Source organism: Mobula birostris, chromosome 28, assembly GCF_030028105.1.
Source record: "Mobula birostris isolate sMobBir1 chromosome 28, sMobBir1.hap1, whole genome shotgun sequence".
Lineage (NCBI taxonomy): Eukaryota > Metazoa > Chordata > Chondrichthyes > Myliobatiformes > Myliobatidae > Mobula > Mobula birostris.
Window position 1 is genome coordinate 43558137 of NC_092397.1, and position 24521 is coordinate 43582657.

At 42.8% G+C, this 24521-nt stretch overlaps 1 protein-coding gene and 1 long non-coding RNA gene across 2 annotated transcripts in view; one reads left to right on the plus strand and one right to left on the minus strand.

Moving 5' to 3' along the window:
• Window positions 1–19170, plus strand: LOC140189070 (zinc-binding protein A33-like). Its single transcript, XM_072245776.1, has 6 exons — window positions 1–411; window positions 2856–2951; window positions 3248–3481; window positions 4834–4856; window positions 4944–5062; window positions 18545–19170. Exons 1-6 carry the CDS (start codon window positions 1–3, stop codon window positions 19072–19074), a joined length of 1413 nt encoding a protein of 470 aa, XP_072101877.1. The 3' UTR covers window positions 19075–19170.
• LOC140189071 (uncharacterized) overlaps window positions 14807–24521 on the minus strand; it is a 16102-nt gene continuing 6387 nt past the window's right edge. The window contains exons 2-3 of the long non-coding RNA XR_011883440.1: window positions 18555–18769; window positions 14807–15021 (exon numbers count right to left, since the gene is read on the minus strand). This is a non-coding gene — a long non-coding RNA (uncharacterized lncRNA). The remainder of the gene's footprint in view (window positions 15022–18554; window positions 18770–24521) is intronic.

A 24521-nucleotide genomic window follows, 5' to 3' on the forward strand; every position in this document is an offset into this window, starting at 1 on the left:
ATGGCTTCGAAAGGACCGGTAGACAATTGGGACGAGGAGGTAATTTGTTCCGTCTGCCTGGATTTCTTCACCAATCCTGTGATACTAGAATGTGGGCACAACTTCTGTCGCTCCTGTATCACACGGTGTTGGGAAAGGGAGGAGAGAAAGACCTGCCCGGAATGTAGAGCGGTGTTTGCTGACTCCACCCTCAGAGTCAGTTGGGCCTTAGCAAATCTTGCCGAAAAAGCTCGAAATCTAAACCTGACTCCGAAAGAGAATGAAAGTAAACTTCACTGCGAGGAACATGAGGAAGAACTGAAGCTGTTTTGTGAAACGGACAAGACACTGCTGTGTCTGATCTGTGCAGTTGCGCAGGAACACCGAGAGCACCGTTTCATGCCGATTAAAGAAGCTGTTAAAATCTACAAGGTAAAACTAACGTTAATTTGATCTTGACTCCGTCGTCAACAGAATCTCCAAGTTCCTTACTACCACAGCATGAGCCTCCAGAACCAATGTATCATTCTCCGCATCTTTCGCCATCTGCAACAGGATTCTACCACCAAACACATCTCTCCCTACCACATCCCACCGCCACCTCACTCCGAAAACTCTCCGCTCTCTATGTAACTTCCCTAACCACTTGCTCCTCTCCACTTGCTCCTCTCCTCTCCAGCGGGACAAGTGCTATCCCTGACTCCTACACCTTCGGCCACGTCACCATTCAAGGCACCAACCAGCCCCAATTCATCCGGTTTCTTCCGTGGTCGAGTGTCCTCTCGCAATAGATTCCTTCTTCTCCAGCTCTTTACCTCTTCCACCTGTCCACTCTCAGCTTCTTAATTCATTAAATTCCCCCACGTTTCTCCCTTCCACGTTGCCTAACCCGTCACCTGTCAGCTGTTTCATAGAAACATAGAAAATAGGTGCAGGAGTAGGCCATTCGGCCCTTCGAGCCTGCACCGCCATTTATTATGATCATGGCTGATCATCCAACTCAGAACCCCGCCCCAGCCTTCCCTCCATACCCCCTGATCCCCGTAGCCACAAGGGCCATATCTAAATCTCTCTTAAATATAGCCAATGAACTGGCCTCAACTGCTTCCTGTGGCAGAGAATTCCACAGATTCACCACTCTCTGAGTGAAGAAGTTTTTCCTAATCTCGGTCCTAAAAGGCTTCCCCTTTATCCTCAAACTGTGACCCCTCGTTCTGGACTTCTTCAACATCGGGAACAATCTTCCTGCATCTAGCCTGTCCAATCCCTTTAGGATTTTATACGTTTCAATCAGATCCCCCCTCAATCTTCTAAATTCCAACGGGTACAAGCCCAGTTCATCCAGTCTTTCTTCATATGAAAGTCCTTCCATCCCAGGAATCAATCTGGTGAACCTTCTTTGTACTCCCTCTATGGCAAGGATGTCTTTCATCAGATTAGGGGACCAAAACTGTGTGGTCTCACCAAGGCCTTGTACAACTGCAGTAGTACCTCCCTGCTCCTGTACTCGAATCCTCTCGCTATAAATGCCAGCATACCATTCGCCTTTTTCACCGCCTGCTGTACTTGCATGCCCACTTTCAATGACTGGTGTATAATGACACCCAGGTCTCGTTGCACCTCCCCTTTTCCTAATCGGCCACCATTCAGATAATAATCTGTTTTCCTATTTTTGCTACCAAAGTGGATAACTTCACATTTATCCACATTAAATTGCATCTGCCATGAATTTGCCCACTCACCCAACCTATCCAAGTCACTCTGCATCCTCTTAGCATCCTCCTCACAGCTAACACTGCCACCCAGCTTTGTGTCATCGGCAAACTTGGAGATGCTGCATTTAATTCCCTCATCCAAGTCATTAATATATATTGTAAAGAACTGGGGTCCCAGCACTGAGCCTTGCGGTACCCCACTAGTCACCGCCTGCCATTCTGAAAAGGTCCCGTTTATTCCCACTCTTTGCTTCCTGTCTGCTAACCAATTCTCCATCCACATCAATACCTTACCCCCAATACCATGTGCTTTAAGTTTGCACACTAATCTCCTGTGTGGGACCTTGTCAAAAGCCTTTTGAAAATCCAAATATACCACATCCACTGGTTCTCCCCTATCCACTCTACTAGTTACATCCTCAAAAAATTCAATGAGATTCGTCAGACATGATTTTCCCTTCACAAATCCATGTTGACTTTGTCCGATGATTTCACCGCTTTCCAAATGTACTGTTATCACATTTTTGATAACTGACTCCAGCAGTTTCCCCACTACCGACGTTAGGCTAAGCGGTCTATAATTCCCTGGTTTCTCTCTCCCTCCTTTTTTAAAAAGTGGGGTTACATTAGCCACCCTCCAATCCTCAGGAACTAGTCCAGAATCTAACGAGTTTTGAAAAATTATCACTAATGGATCCACTATTTCTTGGGCTACTTCCTTAAGCACTCTAGGATGCAGACCATCTGGCCCTGGGGATTTATCTTCCTTCAATCCCTTCAATTTACCTAACACCACTTCTCTACTAACAAGTATTTCACTCAGTTCCTCCATCTCACTGGACCCTCTGTCCCCTACTATTTCTGGAAGATTATTTCTGTCCTCCTTAGTGAAGACAGAACCAAAGTAATTATTCAATTGGTCTGCCGTGTCCTTGCTCCCCATAATCAATTCACCACAACTTTTTTATGCTGACTTCTGTCCCTTTTCCTTCCCAATCCTAGTGAAGGGTCTCATCCCGAAACGTCAACTGTTTATTTCCCCTGAATAGATGCTACCTAACTCACTGAGTTCCTCCAACATTTTGTGCACAATAATTGGGTTTGATCGATTGTTTATTTTGATCCGTTTTTTTTATATTTCTACCGCCCTCTGACTTTCAGGATCAGCTGAAATCTTCCTTAGACTCTGTCACAAGAAAGAAATCAGACTTCCAGGAAAAGGAGCAACGACAGACAGAGAAAATTTCCGAAGTTCGGGTGAGGCTTCCTGAGCGGAGGTTCTTATATTACTGTGTGGTTTTGCTCCCTTTAATGCAGAATAGCAGAGTATCGCGGCTGCAGTGTTCTGGGTTCGGTCCTGATCCCTGGTGCTGCCAGTTGGAAGTTAATGGGTCAGTAAGGGAGAATGGGTTTCAGGAAAACGTGAGAGAATGGGCTTGATGGGAATACTCTGAGAAATAAATGGACTTTAATGGATCGAATGGTCACCTTAATATCTTAAAGAAACACAACACAAGAATACACTAAATTAATCTTCACCTTTCATTCGACAGGAACAGTCACACAGCGTTCAGACCCACATCACATCCCAGTTTGCTGAACTGCGCCAGATCATCACTGAGAAAGAGCAGAGCTTACTCAGGGAGGTCAGGAAGGAAGAGGAGAGGATTCTAAATCCAATGGAGAAAAATCTTCAGAAGATTCAAAAGAATATAAGGTTTATTATGGAAGAGATCTCAATGATAAAGGAACAGCTGGATCAAAAAGACAGTGTGATATTTCTCAAGGTGAGTGATTGTATTTCAATTTGTTTCTATCAAAGGGCACTAAATGAAGAGTGGTATATTTATAATAAGAACAGCACAGCGCCTAATTCTAAACTATCAATTACCCACGCATTGTTCTACTCGTTTGAATCACTTTAATAATGACGTTGCAAAATGTCGAGGGTATATATTCGATCCTTTGCTAGCAACATACAATCTTGAATCGATGAAACCTCAACGTAATTAATCGTAATTCAAGCTGCAATAAGCCGTTATCAGATGATTTGATATCCGCCCGTCCCCAGCTTGAAACAGCCCAGAACAAAGCTCGAATGCATATTTTTCTTTTCCTTTCGCTATTGCCACGCCCCACTCACGTGACCGATTACGCATCACAGAATACAATGCAGACAGATGCGTTGCGCCTACACACAACATTTACAAGTGGCTGTAAATTGCTTCTGACCAGACAATTCATGCAACTATACAGGGTTGTTGTTGTCCCAAAACTGGACTTCCACAACTTCTATACATCTCAGGACAGAACGCAATTTTTTTGAAATAATTTACTCTGATCATAACACAAGAGCTGCTGCTTACCACATTAAATATCCTCTGGAACTCACATTAACACCCAGTTTCAATCATAGGTCGTGAGTGTGTCTGGTGTGGTGAGTGGGAAGGTCTCTCTGTCAATCAGTGAGAACACATAACGTGACGCGAACAGCAGACCTATCCTCTGTATCCATTTTCCATCAGATGAAGGAAACTTTCACTGTTTCTTTCCGTTTTCAGATAAATTTCATATGGGATTATGTCCCATTCTCCATCATAAGGAGGCTATTCGTTCCATTCTCTCCTATCAATTTTCCTGCTTCACAAGCCTCCTCCAACCTACTTATCACACCCAGCAATAGTGTCCCGAACACCATGGTCCCTCGTGTGTCCATCCAGTTTCCCCATGATATTCAATCTCTGTTGCTCCGCTTCAACCACTCCTGCGGCAGTGAGTTCCACATACCCTTCAGTAAATTTCCTATGGGATTTATTAAAATCTATCTGGAATTTCATCTCCCCACAAGCTTCCTGCACACCTGCACACAATCAAATCCATCACTGATCTTAAATTCCTCCATCGTATCACCCTGACGTCATATTCAGATGAAAATTCACAACCTGTCCTGACTTCCTCTCAGTGATGTTCTAACTTTCAGAAACTTTTTTTTTTTGAATTTACCTCGTGGTTCTGTATTGCCTATGTGTGACTGACTGTGGGAGTGGGAATTTTCAACACCTTGTAATGATTTGGTTGAAATTCAGGATGTGGACAGTAAGCTCAAATCTAATCAGATTTGCGTTTATATTTATTACAGGAGGAAGCTGTTCGGAACAGGAGGTAGGACATCCTCTTTACTGAAACCCTGTATGGATTTGTAAAATAGTTCAGAATTCCAGATTATAACCAGCAGTATAATATTTATAGGATTAATGACGATGTCCAGGAATTGTCAGTGACAGATGAGGCCCTACCTGTTGAAAAATTCGATCATCTCTATTTGTTGAACACAGTGCTGAGAGAAATACTTGATGCCATTAATCGAGGTAAAACTTACAAAGATACATTTCTCCTTGTTCAAATAAGTTCTAGTTTGAAGCAAAGGCTGTCTATATAATGGCTGAAGGGGAACTGAAATTTATTCCACATCAACCCCACCGACTGGGCGGCGTCACCCTCACACGGTCAGCTGCAGATTTCAGACCTTTGAACACACCAACACACTGCACTAACGATCCCAGGCACATTGCACTAACATGATTTTGAATCTTTCCTCAGAAGCTCGGAAATTATAACTGACTTGATGATATTGTGGGGAATAATTCGGGTATAATTGTGCTTACCAGGATTGTCAGAAAAATACAGAAGCCCTACGTGCGCTGTGAGTGCTGAATCTAATTGGCCCTCCCCTTCTGGTTCCCCAGCTCTGTCTGTTATTAGAGGCAGAGGAGGGGAGTAGTAGTGATAGGGGACTCCATCGGCAGGGGAACAGACAGGAGAATCTATGGGCATGAACCGGACATCCGAATGGTGTGTTGCCTCCTAGGTGCCAGGGTCAGGTCGTGTCCACATCATTTTAGAGAGGGAGCAGAAACAGCCAGATATCTTGGTACTTTTCGATACCAATGACATAAAAGTAAAAGCAAAGAGGTTAGGCAAATAGAGTTTAGTGAGATAGATGAGAAGCAGTACCTCCAGGATTGTAATTTCTGCATTGTTGCCTGTACCACGCCAGGGAGGGTAGAAGCAGAATGATTAGGCAGATTAATGCGTGGCTAAGAAGCAGGTAGAGCGGGAAGGGCTTCAGGTTTTGGGATCATTGGGATTTCTTCTGGGGGAGGTATGAACTGTTCAAAGGTGATGGATGGCACCTGAACCTGAGGGGGACCAATATTCTTGCAGAAGGGTTTGTTAGAGCTGTTAGGGAGGGTTTAAAGACTTGGCAGTCCTTGTAACCGAGTGAAGGGACTTTGGATAGGACTAATGGTAAAAAAAAAACAAAGATAGGGTGCAAACAGACTGTCAAGAAGGGTTGGTAGATGTGAAGACAAAATTGCAACCAGCAGGGACAGTATCAGAGCATTAGGGATGTAGAATCTAAATGGTTAGCAAACACAGCATTCAAAGTGTTATACCTCAATGCACAGGGGATAAAAAGTAAGGTGCGTGATCTTGTTGCGCAATTACAAATTGCAGGGTATGATGTTTTGTCCATCACTGAATAATGGCTGAAGGACGGTTTTAGTTGGAAGCTGAATATCCAGGGTTTTACAATTTATCGGTGGTATAGGAAAGTAGGCAGAGGGGATGGCCTGGCTCTGCTGGTAATTCAGTCGAAAGCTGTGACATAGCATTGGAAGATGTTGAAACTTGTGGTTTGAGTTAAGAAACTGCAAAGATAAAAATGACCCTAATGACAGTCATATACAGGCATCCCAACAGTAGCTGGATGTGGACCACAGATTACAAATGGAAATAGAAAAGGCCGATCAAAAGGACAATGTTATGATAGTCATGGGAGATTTCAACATGAAGGTCAATTGGAAAAATTAGGGTGGTAATGGATCTCAAGAGAGTGAATTTGTTGAATGTTATGTGTTGGCTTTTTAGAGCGGGTTGTTGTTGAGCCTACCAGGGGATCAGCTCGACTTGGTTAGGAGTTACGTATTGAGCTGGAGGTGCTTAGGAAACGTAAGGGAAAACAACCCTTAGGAGGCAGAGATCACAATATCACTGAGTTCAACTTTAAATCTGATAAGGAGAAAGTTAAATCAGATATTGTAGCATTTCAGTGGGGTAAAAGAAATTACAGTAGTATGAGAGAGGAGTTGGCCAAAGCAAATTGGAAGAAGATGCTGGCAGGGATGACAGCAGAGCAGAAATGGGGTCAGTTTCTGGGAAAATCAGGAAGGTGCAGGATACATGTATTCCAAAAATAACTAAATACTCAAATGGCAAAATAGTACAGCTGTGGCAAACAAGGGAAGACAAGCTAATGTAAAAACAAAAGAGAGGGGATACAACAAAGCAAAAATTAAAAGGAAGACAGAATATGGGGAGCTTTAAATACCTACAGAGAGTAACTAAAATAATCATTGGGAGGAGTACAATGAAATTTGAAAGCAAGCTAGCAAACAATATCAAAGTGGATAGTAAAAGTTTATTTTCAATTATGTAAAGAAAATAAAGGAGATGAGAGTGGAGGTAGAATATGAAACTGGATTTATAATAACGGAGGACAAAGAGATAGCAGATGAAATAAGTCAACATTTTGCATTGGCCTTCACCGTGGAACATGTTGAAGGGTGCAAGGGAACAGAAGTGAGTGCAGTTGTTCTTACAAGGGAGAACGTGCTCAAAAAGGTGAGAGACCTAAAGGTACACAAGTCACCGGGACCAGATGAACTGCACATTAGTGTTCTGAGAGAGGTAGCGGTAAACATCGTGGATCATTTGAAATGATCTTTCAAAAAATTATTTGACTCTGGCATGGTGACAGAGGATGCGAAAGTTGCAAATGTCACTGCACTCTTGTAGTAAGAAGGCAGCAGAAAGGAAATTATAGATCAATTAGCCTCACCTCTGCAGTTGGGAAGATGTTGGAGTCAATTGTTAAGTTTGAGGTTATGGAATACTTGGTGATACAGGACAAGATAGGATAAAGTTAGTATGGATTCCTCAAAGGAAAATCTTGCCTGATAAACCTGTTGGAGTTCTTTGAGGAGTTACAAGTAGGATAGGTAAAGGGGATTCATTAGATGGACAGGTGGATAGGGTAGTTAAGAAAGCTTATGGGGTGTTAGCTTTCATAAGTCGAGGGATAGAGTTTAAAAGTCGCGATGTAATGATGCAGCTCTATAAAACTCTGGTTAGGCCACACTTGGAGTATTGTGTCCAGTTCTGGTCACCTCACTATAGGAAGGATGTGGAAGCATTGGAAAGGGTACAGAGGAAATTTACCAGGATGCTGCCTGGTTTAGAAAGTATGCATTATGATCAGAGATTAAGGGAGCTAGGGCTTTACTCTTTGGAGAGAAGGAGGATGAGAGGAGACATGATAGAGGTGTACAAGATAATAAGAGGAATAGATAGAGTGGATAGCCAGCGCCTCTTCCCCAGGGCACCACTGCTCAATACAAGAGGACATAGCTTTAAGGTAAGGGGTGGAAGTTCAAGGGGGATATTAGAGGAAGGTTTTTTACTCAGAGAGTGGTTGGTGCGTGGAATGCACTGCCTGAGTCAGTGGTGGAGGCAGATACACTCGTGAAGTTTAAGAGACTACTAGACAGGTATATGGAGGAATCTAAGGTGGGGGTTTATATGGGAGGCAGGGTTTGAGGGTTGGCACAACATTGTGGGCTGAAGGGCCTGTACTGTGCTGTACTATTCTATGTTCTACGTTCTATGTTATATATTTGGACTTTCAGAAGGCCTTTGACAGGTGCCACCTATGAGACCACTTACTAAGTTAAGAGCTCATGGCATTACAGAAAAGTGATCGGCATGGTTAGAACATTGGCTGATTCGTAGGAAGCAGCGAGTAGGAATAAAAGGATCCTTTCTAGTTGGATGCCAGTGACTAGTCGTGTTCCACAGGGGTCAGTGTTGGGAACACTTCTTTTTATGTGTACCAATGATTTAGATAATGGAATAGATGGATTTGTTGCCGAGTTTGCAGATGATACGAAGATTGGTGGAGGGGAAGGTAGTGTTGAGGAAAGAGGTAGGTTGCACAAGGACTTTGATGATGAGAATGGGCAAGAAAGTGGCAAATGAAATCCAATGTTGGACATTGCCAGTTCATGCAATTTGGTAGGAGAAATAATGTGCAGATTATCTTTTAATTGTAGAGAAAATCCAAAACTCTCAGATGCAAGTGGACTTGGGAGTCCTTCTGTGGAAATCCTAAAGGGTAACTTGCAGGTAGATTCAGTAGTGAGGAAGGAAAATGCAATGTTACTATTCAGTTCAAGAGGTTTAGAATTGAAGAGCAGGAATGTGATGCTGAGGCTTCATAAGGCATTGGTCAGACCTCATCTTGAGTATTGTGAACAGTTTCGGGCTCCTCATCTTAGAAAATATGTGCTGGGATTGGAGCGGATTCAGAAAAGGTTCAGAAGGATGATTCCAGTAATTAAAGGGTTATCATACAAGGAATGTTTCATGGCTCCGGATGTGTACTCGCTGGAATTTGGAAAGATGAGGAGTTGGGGAGAGGGGCGATCTCATTGAAATATTTTGAATGTTGAAAGGCCAAGACAGAGTAGATGCGGAAAGGATGTTTCCCATGGTGTGAGAGTCCAGGACAAGAAGCCACAGCCTCAAGATAGAGGAAACAGAAGCGGAAAAAATTCTTAAGCCAAAGGGTAGTGAATATGTGGAATTTGGTACCACAGGCAACTGTGGTGGCTGTCGTTGGGTGTATTTAAGACAGAGCTTGATGGGATTTTAATCACTATGGAATCAAAGGTTATGGGGAGAAGCCGGGTAGTGGAGATGAGGAGGGGATAAAAGGAACAGCCGTTATTCAATGGTAGAGCAGACCAGATGGGCCAAATGTACTAATTCTGCTCCTATGCCTCATGATAGGGGTGGCCAAACTTTTACATTCCATGCATCATTTTTTCACTCACGAGTTCAGATCCAATATACAACACTTGTAACCTATTCAATTCTTTTAAAAATATGTTAATATAGAACTCGTGTGTGAACAATTTGACGCATGGAATGTAAAATTTTGGCCACCCCTGCGTTCTGGTCTTATGGTTATCAAATCACCACATTGAACCAATGTGAGATTGAACACAGACATACTAATCAGCATTGATACCAGTCAAAATTTCATCTCAAGAGAAGCACACATAGCATAACCGGCTTGTCTAAGTTCCTCACACACATACACAAGAAGGAATGACAGGTGGTGATGAGAGCCTCGGCGATATACGTTGTTATTTCCCTCAGTAACCTGAACCATTCTCTTTAGGCACATTAGTTTATTTATTTATACAACTCACTCACGTGTCACACATTGTCAGCAGACACTAGACATATGATGACACATTGTAACATACATATACTTCAATGTCTACACACACCCTCTGATATTTAACACACACACACACACACACACACACACACACACACACACGGAGAAACACAACCTAGACGTACTATCAGATTGTGACACACGGTCATGAGGAATGAAATCTGCCGTTCTTACCCAGTCTGTCTGTTCTGTTTCACTGAGCTGCTCTCTGATGTGTCAGCACATCCACAGTTCACAGACAGACTCCGGGGTGAGATTCTTCAGAAGGATGATCTCTGGAGGGTTTTGGCAGATGTTGGACCCACAGCCCACTTCATATATCTGCAAGACTAAGACGCCTTCCTGAACAAGTTCCATTTGTGTATCTCGTCCCGTTTCCCACTCACCATTTCCTGTCATTGTAACTGCCTAAATGTTGTTTTAAAATATTTTAATTATACCTGTTTCTGAAGTATCTGACAGCAAATTCCATCTGCCCACCTAACTCTCTGTGAGAATGTTACCCCATATCTCTGTCATTAAAAAATTCCGTCTCACTTTCAATCTGAGCCCTCTTGTTCTGTACTCCTTTTTCAAGTAAAAAGACTTTCATTTTATCTGAGCACTTTATGAATTGACTTACCTCTAAGTAAAGGTCATCCCTCAACATCCTACACTCCAGGGAAATAGCCCCAGCTTATCAACTTTCTCCTTTTAAAACATGCTCCCCAGTCCTGTTAATATCCTCCTGAAGCTTCCATTACAGTGTAACGACATCCTCTTCATATTCGACGAAACGTAAGTGTAGACAATACCGCAAGTGTGGTCTATCATCGAGATCAAAGACCTTACTTATGTTCATGTACAAAGTATCGAGCAGGCTGATGAATACAAGACTAAAGGTGTTTTATTTGAAGGCACCAGTATATAGAATGAGGTAAATGATGTTGTAGCATAGGTAGAGATTGGCAGCTACAGCACTGTTGACATCACTGAGTTGTGGCTGGAATGAGATCATGGATTGCAGCTCAACATTCAAGGATTCACGTTGAATTCAAAGGACAGGCAGGTAGGCAGAGGGGCTGGAGAGGATATGTTGGTTAAAAAATGAAATCAAATCGTTAGAGAGATGTGATATAGGATTGGAAGTTTCATTTTGGGTAGAGTTAAGAAACTGCAAGGCTAAAAATACCGTAATGGAAGTTCCAGTATATATAGGCCTCCAAATAGTAGCCAGGATAGAAAGAGGATGCAAATTACGCCATGAGATAGAAAGAAAAGGACAAGGTGACGATCGGAATGGGGGAGTTCAACATACAGGTAGATTGGTAAAATCATGTATTAAACAGGGAGGATGACACTAGAGAATGACATTGGAGAGGATAAATGTGAGATAAAGACATGGCAGAAGTACTTATTTAATATTTTGTGTCACTCCTCACTGTGATTAATACTAGTAGTATGTCTGAAATGTGAGAGTGACACGGGACAGAAATGAGTGTTGTTGCTATTACAAAGGAGAAACTGGGACGATCGAAGGTCTGACGGTATCTAGAGCAGATGGCCTGCACCCCATTCTTCGGAAATAGTTAGTTGAAGAGAATATGGGGGCATTAGTAATGATCTTTCTAGAATCACTGGGTCATTCAAGACGACCGGAAAAGGTCACTTCAGTCTTTAAGAAGGCAGAGCAGCTGGGGAAAGATAATTATAGATGAGTTAATCTGGATGCGGTGTGCTTGGGAAAATACTGGAGTCAAGTATTAAGGACGAGCTTTTAGGTACATGGAGGCGCATAAAAATAGGGCAAAAACAACATTCCTTCCCTGAAGGAGAAATCTTGTCTGACAAATCTGTTGGAATTCTTTGAGGAGCACAAAGCTCAGATAGACAAAGGATGAATAGGGTCTCAGGATTGTTGTCTTTGTGGCCAAGCTTGCAATGATATGAAGATAGGTGAAGGGGCAAGTACTGCTGCAGGATCTCGGAGTCTGGGGAAGGACATAGATAGATTAGGAAAAGGGGCAAATATGTGATAGATGGATTATGGATCAGGGAAAGCGTGCATGCACTTCGGTAGAAGGAATTAAGGCATAGACGATATATCAAACAAACAGCGAAAAAAATGCAAAAATCAGAGGTGAAAAGGGGCTTGGGTGTCCTTGTGCAGTATTCCCTAAAGGTTAACTTGCAGTTTGAGTCAGTGCTTAGAAAGGCAAACTCAAAGTTAGCGTTCATAGAAAACATAGAAACCATAGAAACTACAGCACAGAAACAGGCCTTTTGGCCCTTCTTGCCTTTGCCGAAACCATTTTCTGCCTAGTCCCACTGACCTGCAAATGGACCATATCCCTCCATACACCTCCCATCCATGTATCTGTCCAATTTATTCTCAAATGTTAAAAAAGAACCCACATTTACCACCTCATCTGGCAGCTCATTCCATACTCCCACCACTCTCTGTGTGAAGAAGTCCCCCCTAATGTTCCCTTTAAACTTTTCCCTCCTCACCCTTAACCCATGTCCTCCATTTTTTTTCTCCCCTTGCCTCAGTGGAAAAAGCCTGCTTGCATTCACTCTATCTATACCCATCATAATTTTATATACCTCTATCAAATCTCCCCTCATTCTTCTACGCTCCAGTCCTAATAAAGTCCTAACCTATTCAACCTTTCTCTGTAACTGAATTTCTCAAGTCCCGGCAACATCCTTGTAAACCTTCTCTGCACTCTTTCAACCTTATTTATATCCTTCCTGTAATTTGGTGACCAAAACTGAACACAATACTCCCGATTCGGCCTCACCAATGCCTTATACAACCTCATCATAACATTCCAGCTCTTATACTCAATACTTCGATTAATAAAGGCCAATGTACTAAAAGCTCTCTTTATGACCCTATCTACTTGTGACGCCACTTTTAGGGAATTTTGTATCTGTATTCCCAGATCCCTCTGTTCTACTGCACTCCTCAGTGCCTTACCATTAACCCTGTATGTTCTACTTTGGTTTGTCCTTTCAACGTGCAATACCGCACACTTGTCTGTATTAAACTCCATCTGCCATTTTTCAGCCCATTTTTCCAGCTGGTCCAAGTCCCTCTGCAGGCTCTGAAAACCTTCCTCACTGTCTACTACACCTCCAATCTTCGTATCATCAGCAAATTTACCACATTATCATCCAGATCATTGATATGGATGACAAATAACAATGGACCCAGCACTGATCCCTGTGGCACACCACTAGTCACAGGCCTCCACTCGGAGAAGCAATTCTCTACCACCACTCTTTGGCTTCTTCCATTGAGCCAATGTCTAATCCAATTTACCACCTCTCCATTTACACCTAGTGACTGAATTTTCCTAACTAACCTCCCATGCGGGACCTTGTCAAAGGCCTTACTGAAGTCCATGTAGACAATATCCACTGCCTTCCCTTAATCCACTTTCCTGGTAACCTCCTCGAAAAACTCCAATAGATTGGTCAAATATGACCTACCACGCACAAAGCCATGTTGACTCTCCCTAATAAGTCCCTGTCTATCCAAATGCTTGTAGATTCTGTCTCTTAGTACTCCCTCCAATAACTTACCAACTACCGACGTTAAACTCACCGGCCTATAATTTCCCGGATTACTTTTTGATCCTTTTTTAAACAACGGAACAACATGAACCACTCTCCAATCCTCCGGCACCTCACCCGTAGAGAGCGACATTTTAAATATTTCTGCCAGGGCCCCCGCAATTTCAACACTAGTCTCCTTCAAGGTCCGAGGGAACACTCTGTCAGGTCCCGGGGATTTATCCACTTTAATTTTCCTCAAGACAGCAAGCACCTCCTCCTTTTCAATCTGTACAGTTTCCATGATCTCACTGCTTGATTCCCTCAATTCCATAGACTTCATGCCAGTTACCTTAGTAAATGCAGACGCAATAATCCTATTTAAGATCTCCCCCATTTCCTTTGGTTCCGCACGTAGCCGACCACTCTGATCTTCTAGAGGACCAATTTTATCCCTTACAATCCTTTTGCTCTTAATATACCTGTAAAAGCTCTTTGGATTGTCATTCACTTTGACTGCCAAGGCAACCTCATGTCTTCTTTTACCCCTCCTGATTACTTTCTTAAGTATTTTCTTGCACTTCTTATACTCCTCAAGCACCTGATTAAACTCCGTTTCCTATACATTTCATACAACTCCCTCGTCTTCTTTATCAGAGTTGCAATATCCCTTGAGAACCAAGGTTCCTTATTCCTATTCAATTTGCCTTTAATCCTGACAGGAACATAGAAACTCTGCACTTTCAATAGTTTCCCTTTGAAGGCTTCCCGCCTACCAATCACATCATTGCCAGAGAACAACCTGTCCCAATCCACGCTTTTTAGATCCTTTCTCATTTCTTCAAATTCTTCAAATTTGAGAAGATTAGAATACAAGAGCAAGGATGTAATTATGAGGTTTTCTAAGGGATTGGTCAGACCACACTTGGAGTATTGTGAGCAGTTTTGGGTCCCTTATATCGGAAAAGATGTGCTGGCATTGGGAAGGGTCCAGGAGGTTCACAAGAATGATTCCGGGAACGAAAGAGTTAACATACGAGGAGTGTTTGATGGTTCTGGGCCTGTACTCATGGGAGTTTAGAAGAATGGCTGATTTATTCTCCCCGTCATCCCTATTCTCCTGCCTCCTCCCTTTCACCTTTGACGCCCTGACTAATCAAGCAGTTTACCTGTCAACTTCTGCTTTAAAAATCACACAAAATCTGCAGATGCTGGCAATCCAAGCAACACGGGTCCTGATGAAGGGTCTCGCCTGATCTCCCTGGCACCTATCTGGAGAGAGTTGATGTCGGGAGGATGTTTCCTTTGGCCAGTGGGTCGAGGACCAGATGGCACAGCCTCCGCCTGGAGAATGTTCATTTAGAACAGGGATGAGGAGAAATTCCTTTAGACCCAGGATAGTGAATCTGTCACCGACAGCTGTGGAAGACAAATAACTAAATATATTTAAAGCAGACCAACACACACAAAATGCTGGAGAAACTCAGCAGGTCAGGAAGCATGTATGGAAAAGAGTAAACAGTCGACGGCTCGGGCTGAAACAAGTCATCAGGAGCTGTTTTGCTTAAGGGTCTCTGCATGTTCATCCCCTGTCCTAATGAGGGGCTGTGGGCAACTGGGTGTGGGAAAGGGAACAAAGGGATACTCATTTTGTCCCATCTTATTCTTGTTACATCTACACACACAGCTCACCCATAGGCTTTCCACCCTCCCTCAGCAGGTTCTGGTTCAATCTACCATTCACCTCTCCCTGACTGGTTAGCATTATTACTTTCTTCACTGTCTTGAGCCTTCAACCTCCCTGCTTCACACTTCACACTCAAGATTGAATGTTGACACTGAATAAAGGGTTTGTTCCTTTGCTGTACTGTTCTATGTTCTCTGTTCCCTGTTCAGAAGAATGAGACGAGATCTCAGGGAAACACAAAATTCTTTCAGGAGTTAACAGGCAGGATACAGGGAGGATGTTTTCCCTCTCTGAGGTGTCAAGTGTCAGGGGTCACTGTCTATTTGGAATTCTCAGCACGGAGGGAGGGGGTTTGGGGGTTCTTAGCCAGCCAGTTCACAGAGCCATAGCTGCACAGCTTAGAAATGTGCCCTTTCACCCATCACCTCTGTGCTGACCTATTTAGCCATCTACATTCATCCCATTGGCCGGCATTAGGTCAGTATCCTTCTGTGCCTTGCCTATTGAAGTGTTTGTCCAAGTGTCTCTTCAACACAGAGGACTGGAGGCTTGTGACGTGCAGAGGTCGGTGCTGGGGTCGGGGTTGTTTGTTATTCATAAAAATGATTTGGATGAGAATGTACGTGGCCCAGTTGGTAGGTTTCTGGGTGGCACTAAAGCTCATGTTATAGTGGACAATGAAGGGGCTTTTGTCTGTTTGCACTGGGCACTTGATCAACTGTAGAGATGGGTACAGTGACAATGTTTTAAAATGCATCTTGGCAGGTATGTGCATAAGAAATGTGGAAAGGAATAATGAGCTAATGGGACTAGCTCGGTAAAGCAAGTTGGTCAGCACGAACAAGCTGGGGTGAAGAAACTCTGTGACCTTCAGTTTAAATCCATTCACTCACCTTCTTCCCATCTTAATCCACCCTTTTCTCACACTCGTTTATGCTGCATATCTCCCCTCTTTGTTTCTATTCTTGAGGGAAGATGTGGAACTGAAACGTAGACTGTTATTCTCTCTCCACACATGCTGCCTGACCAGCTCAGTTACCCCAGCATTTTAGAAAACATAGAAACATAGAAACATAGAAAATAGGTGCAGGAGTAGGCTATTCGGCCCTTCGAGCCTGCACCGCCATTTATTATGATCATGGCTGATCATCCAACTCAGAACCCCGCCCCAGCCTTCCCTCCATACCCCCTGACCCCTGTAGCCACAAGGGCCATATCTAACTCCCTCTTAAATATAGCCAATGAACTGGCCTCAACTGTTTCCTGTGGCAGAGAATTCCACAGATTCACCACTCTCTGTGTGAAGAAGTTTTTCCTAATCTCGGTCCTAAAAGGCTTCCCCTCTATCCTCAAACTGTGGCCCCTCGTTCTGGACTTCCCAAACATCGGGAACAATCTTCCTGCATCTAGCCTGTCCAATCCCTTTAGGATCTTATACGTTTCAATCAGATCCCCCCTCAATCTTCTAAATTCCAACGAGTACAAGCCCAGTTCATCTAGTCTTTCTTCATATGAAAGTCCTGCCATCCCAGGAATCAATCTCGTGAACCTTCTTTGTACTCCTTCTATGGCAAGGATGTCTTTCCTCAGATTAGGGGACCAAAACTGCACACAATACTCCAGGTGTGGTCTCACCAAGGCCTTGTACAACTGCAGTAGTACCTCCCTGCTCCTGTACTCGAATCCTCTCGCTATAAATGCCAGCATACCATTCGCCTTTTTCACCGCCTGCTGTACCTGCATGCTCACTTTCAATGACTGGTGTATAATGACACCCAGGTCTCGTTGCACCTCCCCTTTTCCTAATCGGCCACCATTCAGATAATAATCTGTTTTCCTATTTTTGCCACCAAAGTGGACAACTTCACATTTATCCACATTAAATTGCATCTGCCATGAATTTGCCCACTCACCCAACCTATCCAAGTCACCCTGCATCCTCTTAGCATCCTCCACACAGCTAACACTGCCACCCAGCTTCGTGTCATCCGCAAACTTGGAAATGCTGCACTTAATTCCCTCATCCAAGTCATTAATATATATTGTAAACAACTGGGGTCCCAGCACTGAGCCTTGCAGTACCCCACTAGTCACCGCCTGCCATTCTGAAAAGGTGCCGTTTATTCCCACTCTTTGCTTCCTGTCTGCTAACCAATTCTCCACCCACACCAATACCTTACCCCCAATACCATGTGCTTTAAGTTTGCACACTAATCTCCTGTGTGGGACCTTGTCAAAAGTCTTTTGAAAATCGAAATATACCACATCCACTGGTTCTCCCCTATCCACTCTACTAGTTACATCCTCAAAAAATTCTATGAGATTCGTCAGACATGATTTTCCTTCCACAAATCCATGCTGACTTTGTCCGATCATTTCACCGCTTTCCAAATGTGCTGTCATCACATCCTTGATAACTGACTCCAGCAGTTTCCCCACCACCGACGTTAGGCTAACCGGTCTATAATTCCCCGGTTTCTCTCTCCCTCCTTTTTTAAAAAGTGGAGTTACATTAGCCACCCTCCAATCCTCAGGAACTAGTCCAGAATCTAACAGGTTTTGAAAAATTATCACTAATGCATCCACTATTTCTTGGGCTACTTCCTTAAGCACTCTAGGATGCAGACCATCTGGCCCTGGGGATTTATCTGCCTTCAATCCCTTCAATTTACCTAACACCACTTCCCTACTAACATGTATTTCGCTCAGTTCCTCCATCTCACTGGACCCTCTGTCCCCTACTATTTCTGGAAGATTATTTATGTCCTCCTTAGTGAAGACAGAACCAAAGTAATTATTCAATTGGTCTGCCATATCCTTGCTCCCCGTAATCAATTCACCTGTTTCTGTCTGCAGGGGACCTACATTTGTCTTTACCAGTCTTTTCCTTTTTACATATCTATAAAAACTTTTATGGTCCGTTTTTATGTTCCCTGCCAGTTTTCTCTCATAATCTCTTTTCTCCTTTCTAATTAAGCCCTTTGTCCTCCTCTGCTGAATTTTGTGTCCGTCCAGCAGAAAAATCTTGGGGAGATAGTAGTTGTCCACCCTCTTTACCGAGAAAGGGTGCCTTGTCGGCCACCCTACTGCGTCTTAACCCCAGCTGCCATTCCACCGGTCCCAGGGCCGCGCTGCCTGAGACTCCCCCCGGTCCTCGGGGCAGCGCTGCCCGAGTTTCCTCCGGTCCCTGGGTCGCTCTGCCCGAGTCTTCTCCCGATCCCTAGGGACTCTCTAATTCTCTCTTTCTCCCCGCAGTCTCTGTCACCTTGGATGTGGAAACGGCGAGTCCGTGGCTCGAGGTGTCTGAAGATCGGAAGAAAGTGAGATGTACCCGGAGCCGGAGGGATCTCCCTGACACCGGGAAGAGATTCACAAACCGGGCTTGTGTCCTGGGATGGGAGGGATTCACATCGGGGAGACATTACTGGGAGGTAAAGATGACGAGGAATCGGGACTGGTATCTAGGAGTCGCCGCAGAATCTGTGGAGAGGAAGAGAGGGGTCAGTCTGTGTCCGGAGACCGGATTCTGGGTGATCAGGCGGTATTATGACTTCTTACATAGGAATTATGACATGATGAAGGTTCGCACCTCCCCTGAGTCCCGACTGCCTGTCGGTCCCATCCCCGGGAAGGTGGGAGTTTATCTCAGTTACGAGTCCGGGACAGTTTCATTTTACAACGCGGAGACCAAGTCCCATCTCTACACCTTCACCGGGAATAAATTCAGCGAGAAACTTTATCCTTTCTTCGCGACTGGGGATGAAAACCAGTGGCTGAGTATGTGATCCGGTTCCGCTACCGGTCTGTAAACGAGTGGGGTCCCGGGACCGGCTTCAGGAGTAAAGTCCCTGTAAATATAAATGTGCGGAGAGTGAAATAAAAACGAGATGAGAAATGTCACTCCATTAATTTTAACCCGTTCACTGCATCCGACAACAGAACAGAAAAAAAACGCGGATTCAGCAGCAAACGCGGGCGGCGGGTCCTGAGCTCCCCCGGGTCCTATAGTCCACCCGCAATGAGACAGGTTAAATGGGACAAGTGGGTGCGGTGCTGACTAGTTAAAAATAGTGAAGATTGATGCAAAGTGTTCCTTAAGTTCATCTTCCGTTTCTTTGTCCCCATCACCACCTCACCAACGTCATTTTCCAGTGGTTCAATATCAACTCTCATATCCCTTTCACTCTCAATGTAACTGAAAACTAATGTTTTGTATCCTGATTTATATTATTGGTTAGTTTGTCCTCTTATTTCTTCTTTACTATTCTTGTGGCTTTCTTCGTTGCCTTTTGTTGGATTTTCAGAACATCCCAATAATCCAACATCTTTCTGACCTTTGCTACCTTATATGCCATTTCCTTAGGTAATACACAGTACTTAACTTCCCTTGTCAGACACAGATGCCTACCTCTGCCATTTGAGAAATTCTTCAGTGGGACATGCCTCTCCTGCGCCTTATAAACTATTCCCAGATACCTCAGCCTCCTCTGTTCAGCCATCATCCCCACAGTATCTTCCTCCAATTCACCTGGGCAAGTTCCTCTCTCATGCCTCTGCAATTCCCTTAATTCCATTGCGAGACTGATGCATGTGACTTAGGCCTTTCCTTCTCAAAATGCCGTATGAATTCAATTATATTATGATCACTGCCTCCCAAGTGTTCCTTTACTTTAAGGTCCCGAATAAGATCAAGGTTATTGCACAACACCCAATCCAAAATGGCCTTTGCTACAAGTATGTCCAAACAGAAGCTGCTTTAAAAAGCCATCTCGTAGGCATTCAACAAATGTCCTATCGTGATCTAACAGCAACCTGATTTTCCGAACCCTTTGCATATTGATATCCCCCGATACATTTGCGACGTTACCACCATTATTATATGCCCGGTCAACACTGTGAATTAATTTAAAGTCAGACCCATAACTTAATAATTTTTTTTATCTGAAAAGCATCAGCCCCCCAAAGATTGTACAAAAGACTGCATTTGATTTTTTTTCAGCCATATCTGCTTCCCACTGAAATAGTATTTGTTTAGCAGTTTGATAATGACAAAATGTACATGGCACAGAATGAAGTTTTCTAATTAGATACAAGGCATAATTCAGCATAGTCTGGGCATTTCTAAGTCATGTCAATATCATTCCTTCCCTTCTGGTTTTAAGCCCTATTTCTGTAAACCCAACTAGTTTTTGCATTCTTAAAAGATGTCTGTCATTATATCTATTTTCCTACAAGTCTTGCTACAAGTCCCTAATTCTTAACCCTACCAACCCCTTCCCTTCTGAATTGCGAAGTGGAAAGTCTATATCCACAGTTGAACTTTTAACAGGTTTTGTTGCTAAACAGTTAACCCCATCATTTCCCTCAACTCTGCTCTGTGTAGGGCCCATAAGGTTCAGACATATAAACCAAACTTTGCAGAGAAATATTGTTTAATGAGTTTCCAACAGTCAACATGACCCACTGCTAGAATGAACTGTTTCCAGGTTCATCAAAACCGAAAAGGATTCTGCACAAATCACAATTCTGCGAGGACCAGTTTTCTCCACACACTGTAAACCTAAAATCATAGGAAAGAATTCTGCTTCATATGCCCATAAATGGCTGGTAAGTGATTTCTTTATCATTACCTGAAATTCAGGCACACACTAAAAGAAAACAGCCACACCAACATTCCCAGTTAAATTATGTTTTAATCCAACAGAATCTCAGGTAGAACAGAATCCAGTTGATTAACCTAATATTAACTAAAGTCATTGGGAAAAAAAAACAAAGTGGTGTTCCCGAGAAAGCTACAGTGGGACATATTGTATCAGCGAGTATATCCATGTGTCATGGTCCGGTCCATAAAGTCCGCATTCCGCTTTAAGGTCCGGTCCATCGATACGTAATCCAGGTTTTCTGGTTCTCCCTTGTTCTGTCGGATGATCTAATTGAGGCACATGATTCTTGTTTGGGCAGACACATAAATACCTACGGAGACCAGGGCTTGGCTGCTGGATTGTTCCTGCCCAACTCCCTATCTGAATCCCCTCTCTGCCCCTTCCTCTGAAGCCTTGCCCTGCAACCCGAGTCCAAAGCCGTGCCTCGCCTTGCTTTGCCTGATCCCTTTTCTCACCTTGCGTCGCCTGAAGCCTTGCCTCGCCTCCACCCTTTGCCTGCACTGCTGTCAAGTTCAACCACTGGAGAAAGATAAGGAACTGTCTATCGTTGTTCTGAACCGGCTCTGTGCCCACGCGTTCGCTTGGTAGGTCCGAACGTTTGCCGCTACCTAGTGTTGGGAACCGTCTCGTCGTGTTCAGCATTCTGTGAATGAGTTCCGGCCCGACGTCCTGTTCCCAAGGAGGGGTCCCGGCTGTGTGTTCTGTGTCTGAGTCCTGGACTTACATCCTGCTCCCAAGGAGGGGTCCCGGCTCTGTGTTCCATGTTCCTGTCTCTCAAGACCAAGGCTCTGTGTCCTGCCTTCCTGTCTCCCAAGATTACCAAGGTACTGGGCTCTACGTTCCTCTCTGTCCCTCGACCAAATCAAGGTTACGTGTTCTAGCCCAGCCCGGTGCTGGAGTTCCCTCATCCTGTGATGGAGTCTCTCATCCTGTCGAAGAACCTCTTCTAGTCCAAGCCACATCCAACAACTTCATCTAGTTCAAGCCACGTCCAAGAACGTGGTCTATTTCAAGCCACGTCCAAGAACCTGGTCTAGTCCAAGCCACATTCAAGAACCTCGTCTCGTGTAATTCCTGTCCACGTTAAGGCTTTGTGTTCTCGTCCTTACCATGTGCCTAGTCCAGTCCTGTAGCCACGTCATGTCCTCCCCTAGATCCAGGGCCCGAGCCCGAGTCAAGAACCAGGTTTCGGGACCTTATGCAGTCTCTGGCTCGGAATCCTTGTCCAGGTTCCGAATTCCTAGTTTCTCGTCCAGGTCCCGCTTCCCTAGTCAAGTCCTAGCCCAAGTCTGTGTTCTTGTTCCAGCTCCTAGTCTGCATTCAGTCCTGTCTCTACTCTAGTCCAGTTCCTAGTACTTCAGTGTCTGGGTCTTGCATTTGTGTCCGCCACCAGAGCCCACCTTATGACACCATGTTCCCAGCGTGATATGAACCCTGCCACCTAAAATTAAAACAATCTTCTTCTGATGTTCCCAACTGTCCTCTAGCACAGGATGATAAATTATTTGCTCCCTCATTAATCCAATTTGTTAACATCAACTGCAACCTCTGTCCCTGTAAGGGCAATTGTGCCATTTCAACCAGTAAAGCCTAAAAAGGGGATGACCTTACTGCACAACAACACAATCTTAAGGGCTATGCTTGTATCACACCCGAACATTTTAAATTTGAACATGGAACTGATCCATAAGCCACACAGCCAGAATCAAGAACCAGATTGAATTAAACAAATATAAATGGTCAACAAAGATTTTCATTTTTAAAATCTTTTTATTAACGCATAATCTTCTACAGCTATAAAGTGATACAAAACTTCAATATATATAGTTATGAAGCTGAAAGAAAACTTATCAAAAAAAATAATGTATGATAATGAAAACAAATATTTTTATAAAGGAAAAAGAGAGAACCCCAACTAACTAAAAGAAAAAAAAAAACACACTAACTACAAGAGAAGGAAAAAGAAAGAAAAAAAGTTAGGAACAAATTCCCGGAGCAATATGTCTTACAATCAACTATATATATATATAAAGACGAAAAATCATCAAACACCAATTCACGTTATACAAAATAGAATAAGATTGGAAGGAAACCTTATAAATTAATTCAAATTAACTGATAATATTTGGTAAAAGAGCCCCATCTTCTCTCAAAATCCGATTGAGGATCAAAAGTTCTAATTCTATTTTTTTTTCCAAACTAAGACATAACATTACTTGGGACCAGCATTGAATTAATGTAGGGACAGAGGTATCTTTCCATTTCAATAAAATAGCCCTTCTTGCCAGCAATGTAACAAGTGCAATTATATGTTGGTCTGAAAATGAAATACCTTGAATATGATGTCAATGTATTAGGTTGTAAATTAACTTTCCGAGCTCAAGAAATTGTAGAAAATAAAAAATAAAAATCCAAAAAGATTTTAATGAAGAACATGACCAGAACATGTGTGACAAAATGGCTACTTCAGTTTTACACCTATCACAATAGTTGTCTATGTTAGGAAATATTTTGCATAGTCTCTCCTTTGTTAAATAATAACGGTGAACAATTTTAAGTTGAATTAAACAGTGATTGGCACATATCGAAGAACTCACAATTTTCAGAACTCGCAACAAAACTTCAATAACAAAGGTCATATTAAGTTCTCTCTCCCAATTTTGTTTAATCTTTAGTGAGAGGTTATCTTTTTGTAGTAAAGGTAAATTATAAATTCAACCAATGGAGCATCTCACTAAAGGGTTCATATTCAAAATAGTATCCAACAAATCAGATTCTTGCATATATGAATACATCGATAAGTACTTTTGTAATAAATGTCTAACATGAAGATATTGCAGAAAGTGTGCATGAGAGAGAGAATATTTGCTAATTAACTCTTCAAAAGTCATCAATCGACCATCACAAAATAAATCTGCAAAAAGCAAATCCCCTTATTATTCCATAAGAGAAAAATGGGATAGGTTATTGAAGGTTTAAATAGAAAATTTCGATATAAAGAGCTAAACAATTTAAATTGATTAAACTTTAAAGAGTTGCGAAACTGTAACCAAATCCATAAGGACTGTTTAATAAAAGGGTAGAGATATAAATTAGCAATTTTAGCAAGCTACAAAGATAACGGAGCTCCTAATAATGAGGTTAAGTGGAATTGTTTGACAGCTTTTAATTCCAAATCAATCCAAGTTGGTTTTTGTTTCTTGTCGAGCTAATATAGCTAAAAACATAATTGTTGAATATTAACAGCCCAGTAACACAATCTTAAATTAGGTAGTGCAAGCCCACCATCCTTTTTAGATTTTATAAATGATACTTATTAATTCTTTTTTTATTATTCCAAATAAAGGATGAAATAATAGATTCAATTTGGTCAAAAATCTTTTAGTTAAAAAGACAGGTATATTTTTAAAAATTTATAAAAATCTAGGTAAATTCATAATTTTCACGGCATGAATACGACCTATTAAAGAATGTCTAAGTGGGTTCCATCTAGAAAATAATTGTTTCACAGAGTCCATTTAAGGAACTACATTAGCTTTATAAAGATCTTTATTTTTTTAGTAATCACA